Source organism: Electrona antarctica, assembly GCF_951216825.1.
Source record: "Electrona antarctica genome assembly, chromosome: 6".
NCBI classification, from domain to species: Eukaryota; Metazoa; Chordata; class Actinopteri; order Myctophiformes; family Myctophidae; genus Electrona; species Electrona antarctica.
The window spans coordinates 33,544,556-33,568,703 of record NC_136811.1 but is presented as its reverse complement, the minus strand read 5'-3'; the positions used below and the strand labels follow the sequence as shown (position 1 = coordinate 33,568,703).

The following is a 24,148-nucleotide window of genomic DNA, read 5'->3' as shown; positions in this document are numbered from 1 at the left end:
CTGGAAAGTTATGCAAATTCTGGCATATTTTCCTATGCCTAATTTGCATTTAAATAAAGGGGAAGTTTCATGGTGATAACTATTTCTTAAAATGTGTCATCCTATTCACCTAGGTGAAAATAACAAAATGTGTGATAAATAAATATGAAAAAAGATACTCCTGTGGAAGGGTCATCATATACGGTACTTTACTTGAAACAGCTTAATATACCGGTACTGTAGGTATGGCTTTGCCTACTCATTTGGTAATCATTGTGGCGAAAACTTCTGGGAACTCAGATTAGGGAATCATAGCCCAAATTTGGAGCTCTGGCTCATGGACTTCCGTCTTATGTTGGTATTGCCATTAACACGCTAACACCTGAATGCAGGATAGAATAGGCTTATTTACATTACTGGTCTGTGGTCAGGAGCTTGAAACAGAACCTGTGATCTTGAGTTTGATCCAATTTGGTCCACATTAACATTGATTTTACAATATAAATTGGGGGTCCCAGAAATAGAAAATGCCATTAAATGGCATGTAAAACTGGGGGTCCTTGAAATTAAGTGGGTTGAGAATCACTGCTAGAGCCGTAAAAATCTACTCTTATGGGGTCCCTGGCATATCTCTTCAAATGGGGGTCCGCTGGCTACTTAGTTTCACTTTGGGCCGGGGGTAGGGCCTACTTGACCTACTGGCCTAGGGGATATTTCTCATGTTATTTTAACAGACTGACACATCTTGCAGAAAGGGACAATGAGATCTTTACAACAGAAAGCCAACTATTAGGAGACTATAGGCCTACTAAGGGCATTTGAACATTGATGCCTCATCATGCCTGCATGCTATAGTAGTCACAATGTGGGACCACCCCACGCAAAGGGGGGCATCTGGTCACCCCGATAATGATGAATGTGATAGGCGTTTTACATTTGGTTGCATGTCAAAATGTCTTATTCCCGAGCGACATATTAGTTTATTACACATAATTACACACGTGTTCACCATAAGTTTCGTTATATTAACGGCCATATATTTATCAAATGGGTGGAGGCTTCTCGTTTAGACTCAGCTGGGCATCAACTCTTTTTTTCCACCGCCCAAGTTTTTTTTCCAGTTTTTCTTCTTCTCCGTTACACTCACTGGGTGTGCCTCGATCTGTAACCCGAGACACGTACTGCAGAAACACTTTAGCTGTTCCGCAAACTTTCTAAGGTGAGTCCATTTCAGCTCAGTCAGAGTAGCCTATTTGTTTGCAATTGTAGTAGCCTATACTATTATACTGTAGTACTCAAAGATAAAGATTTAGTGACCCCGTTCTGTCGACCTCGTTCGATACATAAACGAGCCTAAAACCTTTACAGATTAGTTCGTTATTCTCCTTGAATCATTGTACAGACTGCTACGTCGACGTCGTTATTGACATCTTTAAATTGTTGTTTATTAATATTAGGCTATACGACATAACTTATGGGACTGGGTTTTCACATTTGTTTTGTAAAGGGCGTTGTACCCAGAGCCTAAATAACGAGGAAAAGCATTCCGTTTTCAACCCAGGAAGTGTCCCAACTTATTATTAAAGACGTAGGTGGTGCGTGCACGGGTGCATGTGATAGTGAGTGCGTAAGTGAGTGTGTAACAATACGCCATCTTAATGCGCTGTTTGTTTATAGCTCGCTGTTTTAACACGGGTCAAATGATACAATTAGAGCCCCAGTACACGAGTTGATCGATATGTTTTCCATTAGGGAGGCACATTAACAGACTGTTGATCTTGACTTTTCATCTGAGCTCAGGACAATCTTTCACTGGCCAGACGGACGGCCACTTGTCTCCTCCTTCCCGGAGCGACGGCCTGTCATGAGACAAGTCAAGACAAGACATGAATAATAATGTTTTTCCTTCGTTTTACGTGAACGATGGCTGAAGTTAAATGGAAGATTGTTGTAGGGCCAACATGTTTACTTTCATTATTTGTACTTTGAAGAAAAACTTACCCAGGCCTATATTTTATGGATGCTTATTCTCAACGTGAGGTCCATATGGACCTGCAGGGTGGCTTGTCTGGGTTCCACCATCAGTTACAGTACAGTAACTTAATAAGGTCTAGTCTAATGAATTACTATTTCACTGTTATCTCAGTACTGTACATGGACAACAATTCTAGACCAAATGACAGACCATATCAGACCAAATCATGTCCAATAATAAAAATGCTCTTAGATTGCAACAAATTGCTTAATGTAGCTATGTTACATAGGCCTATATAAAATTGGTACTCCAAAGATTTAAAAGGTTTGAGAATCACTGTAACGTTGTGAATTTTGTGTTATGTTGTGGACATTATATAGTCTACTGTCAGTGTACAAATTCATGCTGTTAATAATAACAAAAGACAAATCCACACTAGTGTATACTGTATGGTTCCTGTTTGTGGACTCACTGGCATCATGATTCTGTATACTGCAAAAAAAAGTCCATCGACTCTAAAAATATGAATTCTTCCAGCACTTCCTCCTAGCTCCTAGTGGAATCATATACTGTCTGTAATCAGTGTAATGTCTGTGTGATGGTGCTTCACCAGCACTCAGAATGCAGTTAAACTACCCCTGGGACATTGAGACACAGAGAGAGAGAGCACATCAAACCAGAAATATCTCATTTTTAACATGGCCTAATCAAATCACTATATGCTCCACCAACATGTATAGGTTAATGTAAAGCTGTGTTGTTGATATGCTATTCACACTTAGAGAGAGAAATGTTAGTGGATTTGTAAACACTGCCCACAGCCTTGATCTCTCAACAACTGCAAGTTGTGTCAATGTGATGTATGACGTGGAGAAATGGATGCTCTGTCTACAATCTGTGCACTGTTAACCCCCCCCCCCCCCCCCCCCCTTGGGACAAGCCTCAGCAGATATACTAGAGAGCTGACAAAATAGTTTCCATTGTCTGGTTGCCATGGTTACTTGCTGAGTTGCAATGGAAAACTCACCCTTGCCCAGCAAGTTTAACCTCTTACGGTTAATCACTTCCCACGCCTGCTGCCTGTCTTTGATTGGACTGGACCGCACCGCACTATCGTTTAAACTTTAAAGGGCAGAGGAGATTGGTAAACGTAGGCTAGATCCGTTAAAGGTCAGGGACTCAGGGTATTACCTCTCATTGCAGTTGCATCAGACTGGACAGGAAATCATTTTCTCTTATAAATGATTCGCATGGCATGTACCATTACTACAAATTCATTCAACAGATTACCCATTCCAAAGTAAACGGGAGCATTGCTTTTATTTAAAGACAAATTAACAATGCCCACACATTTTATATGAATTATGTAAAAATTGAAGTAAGTGGTGCAACTCCGTGTGGGGGGGGGGGGTTCCAGACCCACAGGAACGCACCCAGGGTGCCGGCCCGATTCCGGCGAGCCGCCCCGCGTCCGAAACGGTTGAGAAATGACAGAGTTACCGTGTGGGGGTCCCTCTACTGTACCCTCTACTGTACTGTACTGTACTGTCACTGTACTATACTGGCACACCCAAAATCACCATATATACAGTTAATATGTGTGTGTGTGTGTTTGTGTGTGTGTTAGGTTGCGCACCAAGGCCGGTTCTAGGGGGTGGGGGGGGGGGGGGGGCACCCAAACGTGCGTCCTGCCCACCCAATCAAAAGTTAAGGGGATTCTTTTATTACTTTGCCTATAAAAAATATCACAAAATGTCTGTACCATTTCTGATTGGGTGGGCACTGTGCCACATTTTTAGACCCAACAATGGGGGACCCGACATCTCTGCTGTCTCGGCCCCAGTCACAGTGAGCACAGACTTGAATGGAGAGGCACCGTCCCAACCCATATTAACTTCATACCCCAAACGTGCATTTGTGTCATGCCTGGTACCGCACACGACCATGGCTTGAGTACTCCGTTAAAAAAGACGCATGTTTCTGTCGGAAATATAGCAGTGTTGGTAATGAAAGGGATGTTGTTTTATACCATGCACGGTTACACTAACTGGAAAGCGGCACTCGAAAATGGAAGGGGGCTGCAGAAACATGCATCCAGCCACAATCATATACAGGCTGCAGAGAGTCGACCGGGGCGACATTTGACAGTATGCTGGTAGGTAAGACAGCACTTGAAAAGAACCGGTACTATGTTAAAAGCATTGGAGGTGTTATTAAGTTTGGGGCTCTGTGGAACAAAACCTTGCGTGACCACAGCGATGCTGCTGCTGATGATGATCATGATGACATTGCTTCTGGTCTTTTTTTTATTATTATTGGAGTATACCTTAGAGAAGGATGAGAAGCTAGCTGCTATTGCTAAGAGCATGAATAAAAATGCTACGTACACATCTATGGGTATTCAAAATGAAATAATTGCAACATAGCCAGCATGGTTCTGGCTATATTGAAAAATATTCAAAAGCTGACTCTGCAGGATTCTGTATAAAAAGTGATGGGACAAGGGACAGGACCAATGTAGAAAATCTGTCTATAATTATAAGATTTGTAAGTAAATCCATACCAGAGGAGCATCTAATTGGATTACTTAACTTGCACCAACTTGATGCTGAGTACACCAGCACTGAGATATTAAAACACATTTCTGAGGCTGGTTAGCCAGTGTTATGATGGTGCTTTGGTGATGAGTGGAGTACGAGGTGGTGTCCAAGCACTACTTCAAAAGAAGGTGGATAGATATGTGCCATATATTCACTGTTACAGTATACAACGACCAGTTGCATTTAATGGTTGTGCATGCTATGCAGGGTGAGCCATGTGCCAAAACGTTTTTTGACCTCTGCCTCGCCCTGGGATCTCGTCCAGTCCTGCTGCTTTCCTGGTGTTGGTGTGCAGAAATGACAGACGAACATCAGCCTCTTCCAGAGGCTGTAGTGGGTCGTCCATCTGATGGCTATCTCTGCAACATTCCGTCACCGAGGCAGGGGCGGCAGGTTCCTATAACGGCAGTGGGTTACCTTTAGCTAGGTGGGACGACGACGACGACACAGATTTATTTATTTATTTCCCCCAGATGGTCTAACAATGTCATGATTTGTATTACCGATCTCATACACCATTGCTCACGAAAGCAAGATCCGTGACCCAATTACAGCCACTGCATCTTACCTTTTAATTAAAGTAAAAGTAGTCTGAGGAAAAGGAACAGTTCTGTTCCCCGGACATTGTTTTGGGATATTTTGGCTGAGATGGCTGTTTGTCAAGTCTCAAGTCAGTGTGGAGATTGGCCGGCGGTGTTGCTGCCCTCCCCTCCCCTCCCGACTCATGGCTCTTTACAGACGGGCCAACGGTACACTACACAGACAGCAGCCTCGCCGCTGACTGTGTTAGTGTTGTGTTGCTGCAGGAGACGGAGTGTGAATGAACCGTGCGGTCACTGGAACAAAGCCACCGTATTAGCATTTGAATACCTGTTCTGTGAACACCGTAAAGGTGTGTGCCTACGTGACAAAATGACCAGGGGGAGGGGATCTTCAGCCTTAATCTCAGTGGGTGCTATTTGGCTTATTCTTTTTTCAGTGGGCGCCCAAGCCCTCAGGCACTCCCAAAGTTGACGCCGTTGCACCGAGGTGTGAACGGCAGTTCCTTTGTTGAGAACCCAGGGGGTCAGACTGTTAATAAAAACGTCTGGGTTTCCGAGGCTAGACTGTTGTCAACTGTGGGTCATACAGATACTGATAACCCCACCATCACCCCCTGCAGTCTCAAAAGATCCTTGCTCAGCATCCTCGACGCCGTCGACGAGGCCATTTCAGAAATGGAAAACAGATTCTCAAAGAAGAATTTAGAACGAATGACAGCCATATCAAGCCTTGTACCCTATTCTGAGAGATTTCTAGACTCTAGACCTGGCCACTGTGTCTAAACACAGGAAGACATACAAAGCATTTCCTGTGTCGCACAAGTTGTATGTGACAACCCTTGTAATTGGTGTGTCTTCAGCTTCATGTGAGAGTTCCTTCTCCACGCTGGCATGTGTCCTAACCCCCTACCGTCGCACCATGTTGCACGACAGAAAAAAGATCTTGGCACATGATACATTGGACATGGATGAATTTGTTACCATTTTTGCCAGGACAAACAGAAGACTCATGTTATAGAGATATATAGAGAGATAAAAATGAAAAAGATAAATGTGTCTGTCCTATTTGTGCCGGTCCCAAGCCAGAGTAAATGCAAATTAAGGGTAGTGTCAGGAAGGGCAATTGGGTTAGCATACTGTTGGTCAAAGGCGCCGTTCACACCTGGAAGACAGCCTTCTTATCAAGAAGGAGAAGATATATGAACTGATATGATGATAGCAGAGTTTTCTATGCATTTCGGGGGTTTGGGGGGATTTGACACCCCAAAAATGTTTCGCCCTGCATAGTAGCTACCTTTGTTTTGTTATTTTCAACTTAAAATGTATTCATTTTTGAGCGGTGCCTAACTGCTCCATTATACAGTATGTATAATGTTCCGTCTCTGTGTCTGTTATGTCTGAGCATGGACAGCTGCAACACCTCGCCAATACTGCTGGAGGGCACTGTACTATTGTTTGTTCATTTTCATGAACAAACAATAAAACACACAAAGACAACAGACAAACAAGTAGACATCACATATGTTGTCAGACATCATCTTATATGAATAATAAAATAAAATGATAAATGCTGTTGCATATTAAAGGGGGTTACACACAGTCATTATATTACTTGTTGTTTTGTTATTTTCAACATGGTTACAGTCACAAGAAGGCTGTGTATCCTGACATGAACCTCAGCAGAAATTGATGATGTAAAACCAGCAAATGCTTTTAGATCACACATTTTGCAACTCCTGCATGTAATTATTGTACCTTAGGCCTACTGGTCTTCTCTCACTGGTGGATTCCCTTTGTGTTGTTCAAGCATTACTCACTTGTGGGTGTGTCCAGTCCCAGCAAGCTTTACATGAGTATATATAAGGTTCTACAGCACACACTGAAACTCATTTAGCTGTTTGTCTCTATCTTTCCTTATCAGCATTCACTGTGAGGACTGAACAGCAAGACAGCAGGCCAGAGTCCAACTTGACCTCAATAGCTCTGTAAGTAAAACAAGACCGTTTATTTATTTATTTATTCTAAATGATGTCTGGAACTATCGATTATTTCCTTTGTGATTACTGTATCGATAACCTTTTTGATTAATTGAATAATCAAGATAAGAAGCATTGTTTTGTTCCTTTTGTTTAATTCTTTATATCAACAAATTAGTCTGATTGACTACACCAGTGGTTTTCAACCAGTGGTCCGGGGACCACCAGTGGTCCGGGGACCACCTGGAACCCCCCCAAGGACCACCAGTGGTCCGGGGACCACCAATGGTCCGGGGACCACCAGTGGTCCTTGAGGGGGTTCCAGGTGGTCCCTAGCTAAATAGTGGAGAGTTTCATTTTACGCTCAAGAGTTAAATTATTGTTAAAAATCTGCATTACTTAATTTACAAGAAGTTTAAGTAAATGAGCTAAAAAGAGAGAACTGCAAAGGTGGTCTCAACCCCCCTGTACCAAATTGTCAACATGTCTGTGTCCAAATAAGGTAATGGTCACCAGGAAGCACAGAGCTAGGAGGCACAGTAGGTGTCCTAACATGTATAGATGTCACAAGATGAATCTACTCACTCCTACTCATGTAGGTGGGGTGACGTCACCCCAGTAACTTGGCTCTGCATGCATGCTAATATTGATTAGTTTGATTAACTGTTGCATCCTTATTCTAAATGTCAACAATCTTTCAATCTGATTTGTTCTGTTATATCTTAAAAATCACACATAGTTCTAATGTCATCATTTGTTTCTGTTATTAGATTCTCCTGAACTATTTTCTCACCGTGTCAACAAAGATGTCTGACCAGCTACAGAAATTTGTTGCAGAGAAGAAGAGCATGATTGAGTCTGTGATGGATGTTTTTGAAAAAGGATCTGAAGTAGCAGCCGCTATTATTGGTGACCTCTTCCCTGTCTTTTCCGTTGCTGCACCAATTATAATGTTGTTCATGGACAATGTGGAGAGCAAAGAGGCTGTGTACATGAAGGAGCAGTTCCAGAAAGTGCGTGATCGTCTGGATGTTGTTTCCGAGGAGATGCAGAGGGTCTCTGAGGAGATCAAGAAAAGTGCTTTGGATGCCAAGTACTTCTCAGTGGAGGAGAATATCACTAACCAATTCCGGAAGTACATGGACATTCTCAATGCCAAGCCCAAGTTTCGTGAAGCCAAGAAAAAGCAATTCCTGGATCACTTTGAGAGGGCTGGTGGTGACAAAAACCTTCATGTCCTCTACAGTGCAGTGACAGGAGGAGATGCGTTTTCAGGTGAATCTGTCCTGGAGATCATTCTTAACTATGAGGAGAAAAGTCGGCGAGTAGTGGAGGACTTCTGCTTCAGATTAATGAAGCTCTTCTGTATTGGTATCATTGCCCTGATGGGCCACACTGCTCTAAAGGGGTATGATGATGAGGTGGAAGGGCTCCTTAATACCTGGAGTGAGAAGATGAAGGATGTGCAATCCAAGATGAATGCTGTCATTGAGGACTGCATTGTTAGTTTTCCCAAACAGGCCGAGATGGATTCCCGTCGTTTGGTTAGAGACAATTCTGACTTAACCAACCAACAGCTGGCTGATGCTATCATAGAGAAGCTGAAGAAGAAGTATGACTGGGTGTTTTGGTCTGTTCGCGTATACAGGTCACCTTCAGGGTTTTTTTCCAGGGGGGAATTCCACTGTGTAACAGGAAAAAGTCGTTTCCAGGTGTCTTCAAGCGATGAGAAATTAAATGTTATGGTATCCTACAGTGCCTCGCCAGAGCCTGTCGACAGGAACAACATCCAGCGTCTGATCCAGGGTCAGAAGAAAACTACTCTGATCAGTGTAGCAGAGCTCCTGTTTGCAGAGCTACCTGGTCCCTGTGTGGTACATACAGTCAAGACCCAGTGCAAAGACCTGGCCTGCTCTTGGAGCTTCACAGATGAGCTGCACTACTGGGAGGAATTCACTGGGAAGAACTTCTACATCTGTGCTCACTCTGCTTGAAGTGCTGAAGAGCTCGAAAAGGAGCAAGCTATACAACCAAACAGGCTTCCAGGGGACCTTTTGCACTGACTTTGCTCTCATATAGCAGAAAAATTAACCTTTTTTGCTCTTCCTTGGTGCCCACCTATTCTTTTACAGGTTTTTTTTACATTTTGTTTAACACATAGTAAATGCATTTGATATATAGTTGTTTACTTACAATGAATTCAGTCTGCCTTTCTTTTCTTTCATTTGTTTCATTTCACTTCTCTAAAGCGAGAACTTTCTCCACCTACTCCAAGGGCGTGTCGAGGCTTAATGATGGTATCGCAGGAATGTCTGTTTACTTACTTTAGTAATGTCCAGAACAGGTGTCACATCTTTACCTGTGACTTTGTACAATAGATTGTGGAATTTAAGTCTTTTTATGAATATCCGAGTCCACAGTTATGCCTCGATAAAAGATTATAGCAGTTTAATGGCACACGTATCCTATTCTTTCTGTCTTTAATTGTAGATATTTACAATCTTGTTTATTAAGGTAGGTACCCTCACACAAAAAAATAATCCTCCCCCTGGTCAGCCGGATGCCTGATGGAGGGGAAAGGAACTGGTTGGAATAATGTGTTCCTTCCACGCGCTACATTCAACCCGGGAAACTTCCCCATGTCAGGTGAAAAGAAGCAGCCGTTATTCATAGAAGGAAGCATGATGTCAGTCCGTTGCTTTCCCCAGGTTGGCAGAGAGGGTCTAGCGCCCAGGATTACATTAGATAATTGACACTGGGTGAATAAATGCGTTGCAAAATTGTGGGATAAAAAAAATTAAGAAAAAAGAAAAACTTGTTTATTGAGATTTATTGTATCCTAAGATTTTTGATCTTTTGATCTTTGAAGTGCATTTGTACTACCATGCTATAAGGAGGTGCACGGTAATGGATACAAAAACATTGGATAATCCAATTAGCTAATGTTGAGTCTATGTTGGAAATTTGATTTGAAGGAATATAAGGAGTATAAGGATGTTGTGTTTTTACTTTTCATATAATGGGAACTATTTTTTTGCGTGTTATGCCTTGTATAGGTACAAGTGAATGCCAATGAATGTCCCAGTCTTCTTCACAAATAAACATTTTATAACATTTCATTGTTTGGGGTGTTTTTGTGACCAGTTCACCTTTTGAGAAATTATGAGCTGAAATGGTGTGATATTGTTCTAAATACATTATCCATTTTAGGAGTGTACGTAATTAACAACAGAGGCATAGTAATAAAGTACAATTACCCAAGTACTGTGCTTGAGTACAATTTCAAGGTAATTTGACCTGTGTGTTGACATTTCTTGATAGTTTATACTTCATATCAGAGGCAAATGTACTTTTTTCTGTATATTGAAAATAGCCGATCTATACAAGCTATAATAGATCGGCTATTTTAGAAGTGGTTAATGATCTATATAAAATTATATACATGCTTCTGTAATGGGCATTCAGTATAATGAGTATATGTTGTTGCAATTACTTTTGTACTTTAACTTGGATGGATGGATGGATGATTTTATTTTGTCATTGAACACAAGTGTAAACGGAATTTACTTGATGGCATCAATCTAATGCAATGCAAAATGCAAATGTGTTAGTAGCGTACAGTAAGTACCAAACTACCAATAATAAAAACAGGAAAAATCTGTGTAGGCTATAGTACAGTGAGGAGTTCATTTGTTCAGCGGAGGAAGAGATGCAGACCCTTGCAGTTGAAACGCAGCACCACCATGATCACTAGTTAGTTGTAGTGTTCAGACATAACAGTGGTATATAGATACTATACGTATAAGTCCAACCCCAGACACCTGCTCCCACAATAATATGTTTTATAGGTATTAAAGAGTAAAGACACAAATACATGTCGTTATTGTCTCCACCATGCCGAAGTGTGTGTGTGTGTGTGTGTGTGTGTGTGTGTGTGTGTGTGTGTGTGTGTGTGTGTGTGTGTCTGTGTGTGTGTGTGTGTGTGCGCGCGCGCGCGTGTGTGTGTGTGTGTGTGTGTGCGTGTGTGTGTGTGGCCGTCCGTCTGTCTGTGTGTGTGTGTACAGCTGATCTCCGGCACCGTTAGCCCGGTCGATGCCAAATTTTGCACACACACTCCCTAGATGCCAACGATGAACCTCTGCCTAAAGTTTTCCAGAACGGCTTGTTATAGCGCCACCAGGAGGCCGACAGTAATATCTAAAAACACATTTTTGAATATTTGCTCCTCCAGATTCTGTACATAAATCCTGCAAATCGTTACACAGTATCTCTTTATTGTCATGTGTTCAAGACGGATCTGTCCGATATTTCATATTCCATCCTAATTGGCTAACATTGGCTTTCAAAGTTTGCAGGATTGGCCCGTTTTGAACAAAAAGCCTAAAAAACATGAACGCAGCATGCAATTTACGTGAAATCTTTCACAGACTTTCCTACTAGGCTGAGGAATATATCCCACCCTTTTCACATTGGCCTGTTATAGCGCCACCAACAGGTGGATTTTTGCAAAACACATTTTTGGAACAAAATGCCTCAAATCATCCAATTGCCATCTAAGGCCTATTACAACCTGACCTGACCTGCCCTGATGGAGACCTGTGCCCCAAGGGGCACTTAATCATATGTGAATGAACCCATTAAAACCGAGAAATTGTGCCATTTTTGATTTTTGCATTGGCTATTCAAAAATAGCAGATATACAAGCTTGAGCTTGCATCTGCTATTGTTGAACATTTAAAAAAAATAAACTTGAAAGTGATGATTCAGAAGGCATTTGTAGAATCGTCCTCAGGTCTTAATGGGTTAAATGCAAAAGAGAGAAAGAAAGGCTTCCTGAAAGCCAATGAAGCCCATAAAGTCTCTGCTCTCTTTATTATCTTTATCTAGTTGTATCGTATGTTCATCCGGTGGTATCCTCCCGTCGGCCATATCGGTTCCTGGGGGCCCTGTGCCAGGATATCTCTGCTAGTTGCTTCTAGACGGATCTGACCTTGGTCGTTAAATCATCCCTCCTATATGTGCAGTTTGCACAGGCCAATGTGACTGGTCTCATTGTTCTCTGCTAAATTGGGGATGTGAATTCTTGTCCTTGATAAATGGCTTTCCTGCACCTTTGGGTGCACTGGTGGCCTGTTATATCCCTTATCTCCATAACTAGAGGAGGGTTGCTCAGGACCATTCATTGCTGGTGGCAGTGGTGGCCCCCCCATCCATCGGTTCCTTGGAGTAGCTGGGGGAGACATTTTGTGTTGCCAGTTTTGAGGAGTTCTGTGCTGTAGGACCACAACAAGACCACAATGGAATCAAGCCCTTTGGGCTTTTTGTGTTAATCGTACACTGTACGATTAACACAAAACACAAACAGCAAACTGTTAATAAAGTATTCAATCAGATCAAAATGTAAGCCCTGGGGAGCGACCTCTGTAACCTGAACCTCTCCCTCCCTATATATATTACCTTGAATACTCAGTCTTAATTGAGCAGTGAGGCAGCAGCACCACACTGTTTGGCATGAAATCTATAAAAAATCGGAACAATCCTCAGTATTACTTCATTCAAAGTTATACCAGTGAATTGTGAGAGTTTCCTCATAACTCTCAAAGTAAACTACCAGGCCAGCAGACACAGTCTCTTGTGACAGACTGAAAAGAGGGCGCTGTTTTTCCTTGGGCCCAGGCCAACATCAGGCTCCATCGGGCTATAGCAGCTAGCTACCAGGTAATTAATTAGTGGAATAAACAAAATGTCACCAAGGCAAGAACAAAGTCGAGCAATGTGGTTTTGGACGAGGAGATTGAGGAATTTGAGGACATAAAGAAATCACTGAACTTTATGTCTGGTGAAATGTCAACAATCTCTAAACAGCAAAATATCTATGATTTTTATTATTGCAGTAATAGCCAAGACCACAATTATCCGTCAACACTTTTATTTTCTAATGTTAGATGAAACCATTCTACATGCAGACTTTTCCTCATGAGATGAGATAATGTGGGGATCAAGGTTAGCCTACATAGGCCTATTAGTTTATTTGTGTGACAGGCTGTGACAGCATAAATCCAGTTTATCTGCACTGCAGTTAAATCAGGCATCACAATGGAAGAGATGGACCTGGAGTCCAGACATTGCTGATTAGATGAGATGATAGGAGAGTTTGCTGGTTGTTTCTTGCTGCTGTTATTTTCATAGTCAATCTATCAGCCGCCAACACACTTTGGATGAGAGCCCACTTTCCGAGGGGGTTAAATTAGTCTAATTTTAAGGGAAAAACACTTTCAGTAGCATGTCGAAATAGCAGACCTACACGATCACCGTCCTGCAACACTGCAACACAAGTATGAATTGGGCTTTAGGCTTGACATGATGATGCCAAACTATCATTGGCCAAGGTTAGAGTGGCCCCACTGGTTCTTGTAGGTTCCCTGCTTATACCGCTTACCTGATTGATCATCATTTTCGAAGCAACTGAGCAAAATCTATACTAGTGAAATCTTAAAGATGGAGTGCTGGGTTTTTTTCCCCAGTTTTTCATGTGTCGATGAGGTGACAGTACTTAATTAGACCCCTTGGAGTGGTTGTTCTGTGCAATGATGTCTTGCCTTTGTATTTAGGGTTTCTTCATGGAGGCTGAAACCGTGACAGTCAAACGTGCCAATGAAAAGAAAACAGTGATATAGTGACATCACAATATCATCACCTCCCCTAACCCATCCCCCGTTATCATACAACAACAGCTATGGGTGCGGCTTCAGTTCAGGTGGATCACCACCCATCACCACCCACCAGGCAAACCAGGCATACTTAATGAACTGGTGGGCGTGCCCACATTAAAACAACATTTTAACAAAATACTTTTTTGAAAAAATGATTCCTCCTTAAAAAAAAATTATAAAAATACCTGATGATCATGTTTTAGGGTCGAAAAAAATCACAGCACGCCATCTTTAAAGTTTACACAACCAGTGTGGTGAACCGGGGATATACTAGCCTACTCATTTGACTCTCCTGTTTGATTTTCAGGAATCCTTGATGGAGAAAGTAAATGAGTAATGTTCTTTAGCTGTTCCCCTCCACCAGTGTTCATTGGGCAGAATGCTTGAACCTTACATTTGAAAGGGGGGGATTTGAATGCTGTCTTACAGCTGAAACTGAGAAAAGGCTACAAGTTGCTAGTTTGGAAACACCCTCCATGCACTGTAATTTTGTGGTTGTGGTCTGGTCTATTTCTAGTAGATTCCTTTGCCTGTAAACACACATGGTTCAATATCCTAACATTGCACAAGTGCACCAACAGCTGTGTGTCACATCATTTTTTTGTATAGTGATTTTGGGCAGTTAAAGAGAAAGTTAAAACATTAATGCATTCATTTCATCATTAAGCATTTCTTCCCCTTCTCTGCATGTAAGTATATCTCTTGCTGATGGGTTCAACATTACCAAGCGTAACATTTAGAACAGACATACTGCAAACTCATATTAAAAATCTATTTTTGATCTAGTAACCTTCTGTCAACTTGAGAGATTCATAATTCATATTCCTTTGGTGAAACCCTTGAAACTGAATTGATGTTCCAGCTGAAATCTAATCTATTCTTAGAGCACGTTTTAAACGATAGTGGCTTAGTATGCAGAATAGGAGATGACAAAAACAAATAAGTGTCTGTGTGTGTGTGTGTGTGTGTGTGTGTGTGTGTGTGTGTGTGTGTGTGTGTGTGTGTGTGTGTGTGTGTGTGTGTGTGTGTGTGTGTGTGTGTGTGAGTGTGTGTGTGTGCGTGCGTGCGTGCGTGCGTGCGTGCGTGCGTGCGTGCGTGCGTGCGTGCGTGCGTGCGTGCGTGTGTCGCAAGAACAAGCACTATTTTCTTATTAACCATATAGATTAGTGGTCCAAAATCATTATCTTTAAGTCTCATGATACCTTAGATAATGAATTTTGCCAAAGCATTTAAAGTTCCAGTGTCTTACATCATCAGACTGGAGGTTTGGCTGACTATACTGTAGTTTCTGTTGATTATGTATGATAGCTTTTCTCTTCACAGGGATATAACAGAGAAAGAAAAACAGTCAGATTCAGTGGATCTGTATTGCACTTGACTACACCAGGGTATATAGGAACTGGGGAGTTGTAACTAAGTGATCTGAAGAGTGTGTTAGGAAGCATAGCACAACCAAATGGCTGATGGCATGAAGGAACATTTGAATGACTTCTTGGTAAATGTTAGATGGATGTATACAGGCCTACTGGAGACCAGTTGTGGTCCAGAGAGTCATCACAGCATCTGATTGATTAAGTTTATAACCACATGCATTTGCCAGAGAGATTTGGTGCTGAAAAAAAGCAGTCCAACTCAGGTCGTTTTACTAAGAATAGAGGGTTTAAGAGGTTAATCTATGTCCATCTTTCTGCCACGACCTGCAAGGTGTCCTGCATTGAGCCCGGCCCATCAGGTGACCTTAGGAACGCAGAAAAACACCAAGAGGCAACGAAAAGGGGGTTAATAGAGGGTTTAAGAGGTTAATATTTATCCATCTTTCTGCCATGACCTCCAATGTGTCCTTATCCTAAATAAGATCATATAACCCTGAAGTCTTAGTCATTTTCAGCTAATTAAACGTGCAGGCAGGAGGTTTCCCCACTGTGATTTTCAGGTTATCTTTCTGTGTCCTCCATCCTCATGGGTCCTCTGAGGCCACCCTCTGCCTCTTGCAGGTGGAGCCATGTGGGCTGACCATATAAAACTAGTGAATAGGCAAAGAGATGCTTTTAATCAGACCAGAATTACTCTTCCATGAATATGATTTGGCCACACAGTCCTGCATTGAGCCCGGCCCATCAGGTGACCTTAGGAACGCAGAAAAACATCACGAGGCAACGAAAAGTTTCAGCCGCCATGCAGGGATACATTGTACTCCAACTCGCCACCTCTCCGTAACCCTTAATTAAGTCTCAATGGAAATAACATTCATTTTGTCCCAGAAAAAAGTGGGCACAAGTCTTTATCAGATGGTGGGCTCCAACAATTTGCTGGCTGCATCACAAGGGCCTGGCGCTCACCGCAGGGAGGAGCTGAGCATAGGAAGGTTTTCTGAGATGTATCATGTGCTCTGGACACTGGAATTATTACAAATTAGATGGTAGAAATAGAATATATTCGGTTCTGAACAGGAGGAACCTGACGGCGTCCATTGATGTTTGAAGGAATTGAGGTAAAGCATTACTGGAGATGCTTCAAAGAAAACTCAATAAAGTTCATTTGTTACCAAGCTCCTCCTCTGCCCTCCAAACATCAAAACATGTTCAGGGACAACCATTAAGTCATTTAGCTCACAGTAGATTATTCCCATGCCATTTGATGTTTGGAAGTTCTGCCAGTGCTGCTGGACGCTGGTATAGTGATGATGATGAGACAGATTGGGGCGAAAGATGAGAAATTCAATAACCTTTTTGCATTTTATGTCTTTGCTTGTACTTAAGTACAAGACAAATCATTATCTATATATATTTTTTATATTTTTTGTTTTTGTTCTTTACTTTTTGGCTTACTGAAATTATGTCTTGTGGCAGTCTATGGACTTTAAATGTTTGTTTAGAGCGCGTTAAAATAACCATTTGCCAGCCAAGTCTATGGACTTTTAGCACTTTTAACAAAAACACTTTGGCTTTAATGTTTGTTTAGTGCACTAAATGACAATGTGAGACACCACAAATGAGTGTCGCTAGAAATACAATTTGTAATGTAGAATTAACACAATGCATTCATGTCTTGTGGAGGAAGATGATGTCAGCAAAACCACTAAAACACGAGAAGGAAATTGACTTTTTAGACCGTATGATAGTGGAAGTGATTTGGGACGATCAGCCACAGTGGGCGCCCCTAACTTCACACCATTGTGATGTTTTGGGCTAGCCGGGGGACACAGGCAAAAGTTAACCCCAATCAATCTGTTTCAAGAACATAACACTGTTTTGTCCGCATGGATTATACAACAGATAATTTCTTCCTTTTCCAAAAACCTTTCAAAACCACAGGCACTTAATTCTGAGAAGAAGAAAACCTTCAGAGAATGAAAATGTTATGACTTTGGCCTTTTTGTGTTTTTGTAAACAGAGAAATTGAATTTGTGAGACCTTGAAAATGGTAAGATCTTTGGACTTTTAATCTGCCCTCAGATAACATCTCATCTCATCTGCACCACTCATATTGCTGCAGTCTTCCATTGGTCGCTCTTAGCATACCAGTGTTTGTGCAAGATCCGACAAGAATATTTGGCACTACAATCAGACTACACGCAATGGAATTATATACAATGGAATGTTCTAGTTTTTGTCACAATGAGCTGGTGTCACTCATACATTTCAGACTTTCTACCTTTCAAATTCTGAGTAAGTGGTGTCTCATTCTTTCTCTACTGTAGTAACAAAAACTGTTACCAGGACATGCAAACCTACTGTATATTCAGGTCACTTTCTGTCTCCATTCAGTTATGATTAACAAGCTATTGATTTGTAAATGACCTATGGGTAACAAGCAGTGGTATTAGTGCACTGTACTTGCATTTTCAAGTCACTATAGGCCTATCTCCACCCTTAAGACAAATAGTTCTCTCTGAAGAGATCACTAATATAACACAGAGACACAACTGAATTTTAAACATTCTGCACATACCCCCTCTGGTATTATATGTGAGCAACTACTGTAGGTAACATGCAGTGGGACAATTGTAACTTAAAGGTCAGAGAAGCAGGTCCCGGAAGTTTGCTGCTGTGGATCTGCAGGAAAATTATGAGAAATGTGTAACAACTGTGGCTATACTGGAAACAGTCTTGAATTTTTGTAGGAATTCAAAGCTCAGTGTTTTAAAAAAAAAAAAGAAAGAAAAGAAAGAGCATGCAAGCTTGGGCAACCCTCTCTACACAAATAAATGTTGAAAGAGATACAGGTTTCCCATTCAGGACTGATACTACATGGAAAACACAGACATACCTGTGGTTAAGCCTTGCCTTTGAGCCACTCTACCTGCATTGTGCTACAGAAATTCAGACTGCATGAACAAGCACCTGTTGCAGACACTGGATTAATATTACAATAGTAGAACTAAGTTTTTAATATGCACGTTTGGCAGGTGCATGCCTCTTTGTTGCATATTTACTGAACAATCACACTGTAGTTTCCAAGGCAAATATCTCAGGTAAACAAAAGCACCCACATACAGTACAATACAGGCTATGTTTGTATTTTATAAATTGATATTAATAATAGGCACCAAGGCATTGGTACGAGTCACTTGTTGCCAAATAGGAAGCTGTTGGGTCTGTTGGGACAGATAACTTGACATAAAAGACCCATGTGTCATGTTTTTGCTCTGTCCTTTCTTTCCAGCATGTTATGTGGTATTTCATAATACTGTATTCCCATATGTAGGCTACAGTACTGTTACCATTATTTTAAAATAGTGAAAATAGCTGATCTACAAGCTCTCGACACGTTGAGGTAGATCGCCTATTTTCACCATCGTAAAAGGTTTTCCAAAATAATAATGAGGGGCATTCTTATTATCATACATCAGCCAATCAAGTCATTACATTCCGTGCTACAAACACACAAACAGACAAGCTGTGCATAGGAGGGGCTAGTGCCCCTCAAAAATGGCTAATATAATTAGGCACTAAGGATAGGGCGCCGTGCAAGATTGGGGCCGCACCGCGCTAAGCATGTTTTGTTTGTTTTCACTGCATGGCTCCTAGTAGTGGAAGAGGATCTGTGTCTGTGAGTCAATGAGTCTGTCTGGGCTTAATTCCACAAATGGACTGCTCTGTGCCAAATGTATTGTGCAGGAAGTATGGCTAATTTCTTTCCATATACTGTGGATATCATTGACTTTTTAGAACTTAAAATGTATACACAAAGTCAATAAATGTGGGATTGGAAATGTGGAGATGACTGACATCATAGTACTGAAATCAGACATAGATGACTGATGATGTCATAGAATATCCATATAGTTGTATAGTCATCGAGATCCATGGAAGCCATGCTGTCGTGTTCGTTTGTCACTATATATTTAGACTTTAGAGTAGATCTGACCAACTGTGTTTTGTATGTAACTCTGCTCTTATTTGTATGCTGAGAAAATAAATAATGTGAAGAATAATTTTCTAAAACTATCTAAAGAACGTCTTCATTGGTTACTGTAGGCTAGTGCTAACTTTCAAGATCAAGGCATGCCTGGAAAGCTCAGCAAGTACTGGGAGGATTCCTGCATTTCATTTAATTGCTGTTACTTTATGTCTCTCTCCACTTTCCTGTCCAAATAAAAAAATTACATTAACATAATCTTAAAAACACAGTTAAATTCAAGGTCACATTCAGAGAATGTGTATGCTTGCAGTCAGTTTAATAATCCTAGCAAAAGTAATAGTGATCTATTCACCAAAAAATATTACGGGCATTTGGTGTATTCTTACAAAAGCTGGTACAAGTAAATCAATAATTCAGACTTATTAGGTCCTACAGTGTATGTAAAACACAAGGACGTGATTAGTATTTATTGTACATGTTTGAATGCGTGAATGACACCTAGTGGCAAGCTTTAGAAAGAAGGTGTGTATGAGAATAGTTTTTGTTTTTAATACTTTTAAATCATTGTGTAGGATACATGCAGATAATATTAGTTTATGTGGCCACGCGAGAGGAAACTTTCCAGACAGTGCAATGCCACATGTCCATGATGATCATGATTCATGATCATCTAATGAATGTGGGATTCTGACTGAATACATGTAAGCCATATACATCGCTGTACAACAAATATAGCTGATCTACACGCTCACAACATGTTGTGATGTGATGCGTGAACTTGTAGATGTGCTATTTTAGCTATTACAAATAATTTAAAAAGATTGATTATTTTTTAAATATTTTGCCTATAATGACATGTCCATAATAGGGATGCCACAGGGTTAATGTGGTATATGCTCTTTTTTAGCATTTTAATTAATTTCAGACTTGAAAGGGAGAGGAAAGAATTCTAGCCAAACTCTATCCAAATATCCTCTTCATTAACTTCACTGTATGATTGTATAGGCTATATTCTATGAACCACTTACATACAGTAAATCAAATTTTATACAAAAATGAGCGTTTTAATAACAAATATCAGATCTTTCATGTGCTCGTGTTTGTACTACAGTGGGACGCTGCAAAATGCTGAGTGTTAATTTAACTGTGTGTGTAAAAGTGCTATATATATATATATATATATATATAGCCTATATAAATATATATACAGTATATATATATATTCTTTTTACATAAATAATAAAATACATAGATTAAAACAAACTAGGCAGTTGAGATGAATGAATTAATATAACATGGTGGTTATTTGAATACTAAATAATAGAAATAGCTCAGCATGGAGGAACAATTACCAGAAAAAAGGATAACCACAAGATAAGACAATTAAGGTATAAACTAAAAAGCCCTGATGCATTATTTAGCTGGAAGCTGCTTTAGTGGAAACACAATTCCATTACTTATGTTTTACTGTATGTGTGCGAGGAACCCAAGATATCACTGTAGGCTTGTTGGAAGTGGAATTTGACACAGTTCTTTCTCAACAGAGCCTCCAAGGAATTCCTTCAAAAATGGCTTTTCCTCCTGGATGGATAGAAAAGAGTAGCACAGCACTAATTATTAATGAAATTAACTCCTAATAGCATCAAGACATTATTATATGATATTATAGTACATTAATATTATAACTGTCTATATTCACACCTCTTTTTCCTCATTGTTCTTGTGGCTCATAGTCTTAATTGCCTCCATGGCAAAGGCAGCAGCAGAAATGCTGACTAAAATCTGGAGTACAGCGAGGATAATCATGACAATAGCCAGGATGCCTCCCAGGTTGGTGATGTACAGCCCAATGCCAGTGAGGGCTACAGCGGCAGCCACTAGGTTCACGACTGCACTAAAGGTAGTCTGAAGACAAACACAGTCCACTCAGAAATCATTTATGTATAGATGTTTTTTTACTTAAGTGAAAGTATCAAATTAATACCACATTGTAGGAATACTTTGTGAAATAGTAAAAGTAATGAGTAAAAGTACAAAAATATTGGCATCACAATATACTTAAAGTACTGTATAACCATTGTGTAAACATGTGGTTACAGTAAACCACATGTTATCTACACGTATCCACTATTATCCACTACTATATGTGTAAACGGACCATAATGCCAATACTAATTACAACAGAGGATTTGATCACCTGTGTACTGTACACTGTGACCTGTTCTCTTGAGAGGTCAGAATAACGGAACTTTGTATCTTTTGTTACTGTTTAATTTAACATGAGCCTACTGTATAGCCACTAGCAAAACTTCGGCTTTTCTGAGCCTGGTGTCAGCCAGGAAACTGTGATTTGGGGGAGAAGTTACAACCGTTTCAAAGCCTCATTATTGAAAAAGAACAAACACCCGCACACTGTCTTCAAATGCAGTGAAAAAACATAGGGAAACATAGCAACGTTTCGGCCTATGCCTTCATCAGGCTATCTTTAGCTTTGTTCTTTTTCATTGTTGGGCAATTTACCCTCTCCTACGCACCTGTCGCCTGTATGTGTGCAAAAGCCTTGCTTTTTAAAGCCTCATTATTAAAAGCATAATAACAATACAGCTTGAAAATCCAGCATAAGTGAAACTCGGAGAGCTGCATTTATACTCACCAAACATCGATGAGGGCATTCCTCTGCAAGAATACTCAACATGCCAGATGTAATGAACTGAATTTGAACAAAAATAACAGGTGTTGGATATTGCTAAATCTGTGTAGCATGCAGGCATGCATGCTCTCTGTAAAAGATTAACTTACATTGTCTGTCATATTGAAAGTTGTTTGTACATTTATTTGTTTAGTTTTCCCTTTTGAATATTCAGTTGTATTTGTTCCTGAAGTGTTTCAGGTACATTTCTGAAATACTGGGGAAGTCTGATAACATGGTCTTGCTGCAAGTATTCTGTTTTGTTTTAGTTTTCACACAATATCCATTGAGATGCCAAATTTGCACACACAATCTCACTAATGCTTGTGTCAACAGTTCAGAAACCAGCCTAAGAGTGACATTAAAATGCCACAACTTAATAATATTGAATGCAGAAGTGATAGCACCCTTGTACTGTTACAAATACAAATATCACTTCTTGCCTCTTAGCTAATATTTTTTATCAACCCCTACTACCAGAATTATACTGTATAGCTCTAAGCAGGTCTATCTTCCTGTTATAGTATATCTCACCACAAAGCCAAGTCCTCTTATGTTGGACGTTGAACTGTTCTGTTGCAGTAACATTAAAAACATGCCCAGTACGCCATGCAACATCTGCATACCCTACAGAGAGAAACAAAACTAGTAATTAATATCTAAAAGATTATTATTTTTTAAATAAGGGTAAAATGATGAGAATAACATGATTGACACAACCTATATGACAAATGCAGCCAAAGTCAAATTTCTGCAACAGTGTTTGAATGAAATGTTTCACTTACTCCTAAAAGTATCTGATGGTTCAGATCCTGTGCAGAGCATTTCAATGTGTTTTTCAACACGTTCCATAGTATTTTAAAAAGTCGATGCCAATAATTGCTTGTTGTGTCAGGGGTCACATTCACTATGACAACCCCTTGATCCTTGGTTATGGTCATTGACATACTGGTACTGCATAATAGTAAATTATACAAGAGAGAGAGAGAGGGGGGGGGGGGGGGTGACATAAAATGTTCCATTACATCAAATACATTGATTATTGATGATTATTATCACATTCAAGGCTCACGCACTCCTGCAGCTAATTATCTGCACATCAGTCCCATCAGCACATCATATTTCCCTATATTTTACAGTAGTGACTGTGCCATGATCGCCTTGTTCTTTACCTCTCTGTTAGGCTATTTTACCTGTTTAATTTGTCTCTGAGTAGTCTCGCCTTAACTGACAATCGGTAAGGTAAACATTTAAATTCTACATAGTAGATTGTAGAAGGAGAAAACCTCCACTGAGTACCATACATGCACTGCTTTGGAAACCAATGCTGGCTGATACCACTCAGGACTTTACTGTGTAGACTAGTATAAACTGCCACAGATGTGACCAAATTTGACCTGTATAAGGTAAGATACATGAAATGTCCCTTCCCGACCGAGCCCCTAGGATATTAAATCTTTGAACAGGACATTACACTATACACTATATGAAATAAAAGGATGACCCTGTCTTGAAGAACAACCAGATTGTACTGCACCTACACTAATTAACTTATTTATACCAATTATGAAACCTTTATTGATCCTTAATAATAGTCTTTACTTAGTAATATATTATTGTTGACCTTAATAATTATCTTGACATTAATAATTCACTCAAAAAACTATATGGTAAATCTTCTTCACAGCTTCGCCCTTTGCCCTCGGATACAAATATATTGGAATAAGATATTTGAGACACTCTCTGATATTTTGAGTATTCATATTGACCCCGATCCTGTACTAATTATTCTGGGTTTGACTCCATGCCTAGGTTGACGAGAGCACAGAAACAACGACGCACTGGAAAAAGAAGGAGGCTCCTGCATTTAAGCATTGGCTAAATGAAATGACTAGTACGCTTCATCTTGAGAGAATAAGGTATTTCCTGAGAAACAGGGAGAAACAATTTGATAAGGTTTGGCTGCCCCTTGTCCATTACTTGAGTAGAAACAATTCATAGACAGGATACCACTGATCTGTTCTCAATAAAAACCTATTTGACAAAAAAAAAAAAAGCATGATTTTAAATGTCCTATTTTAGAACCTAGATGGTTCCCTTGTGTTTAGTAACACAGTTGGCTCAGCATCATTCTAGTTGTGAAACACAGCAATGTCAGCTGGGTTATGACCAGAAATATTGCTATCTGGAAATCCTCATATTGTGGTACTATCTGGAGTGTCATTAACTGAAAGGGGTTGATGCATTGTGAATATCACTACACTAAAGTTAAAAAGGTTACTGTACTTGTAATGTAAGTGTTGCATTAGC

The 24,148-nt window shown here is 40.3% G+C and overlaps 1 protein-coding gene across 1 annotated transcript; it reads left to right on the top strand.

Moving 5' to 3' along the window:
- Window positions 1-1,098: 1,098 nt before the first annotated feature.
- rpz4 (rapunzel 4) lies at window positions 1,099-10,137 on the top strand. Its single transcript, XM_079504370.1, has 3 exons — window positions 1,099-1,198; window positions 7,018-7,081; window positions 7,843-10,137. The coding sequence occupies exon 3, from the start codon at window positions 7,879-7,881 to the stop codon at window positions 9,064-9,066; it is 1,188 nt and encodes a 395-aa protein (XP_079360496.1). The 5' UTR covers window positions 1,099-1,198; window positions 7,018-7,081; window positions 7,843-7,878; the 3' UTR covers window positions 9,067-10,137.
- Window positions 10,138-24,148: the final 14,011 nt, after the last annotated feature.

What these genes read in the sequence shown, in the direction of transcription:
- rpz4 (XM_079504370.1), top strand. Translation starts at nt 7,879, where the DNA reads ATGTCTGACCAGCTACAGAAATTTGTTGCAGAGAAGAAGAGCATGATT.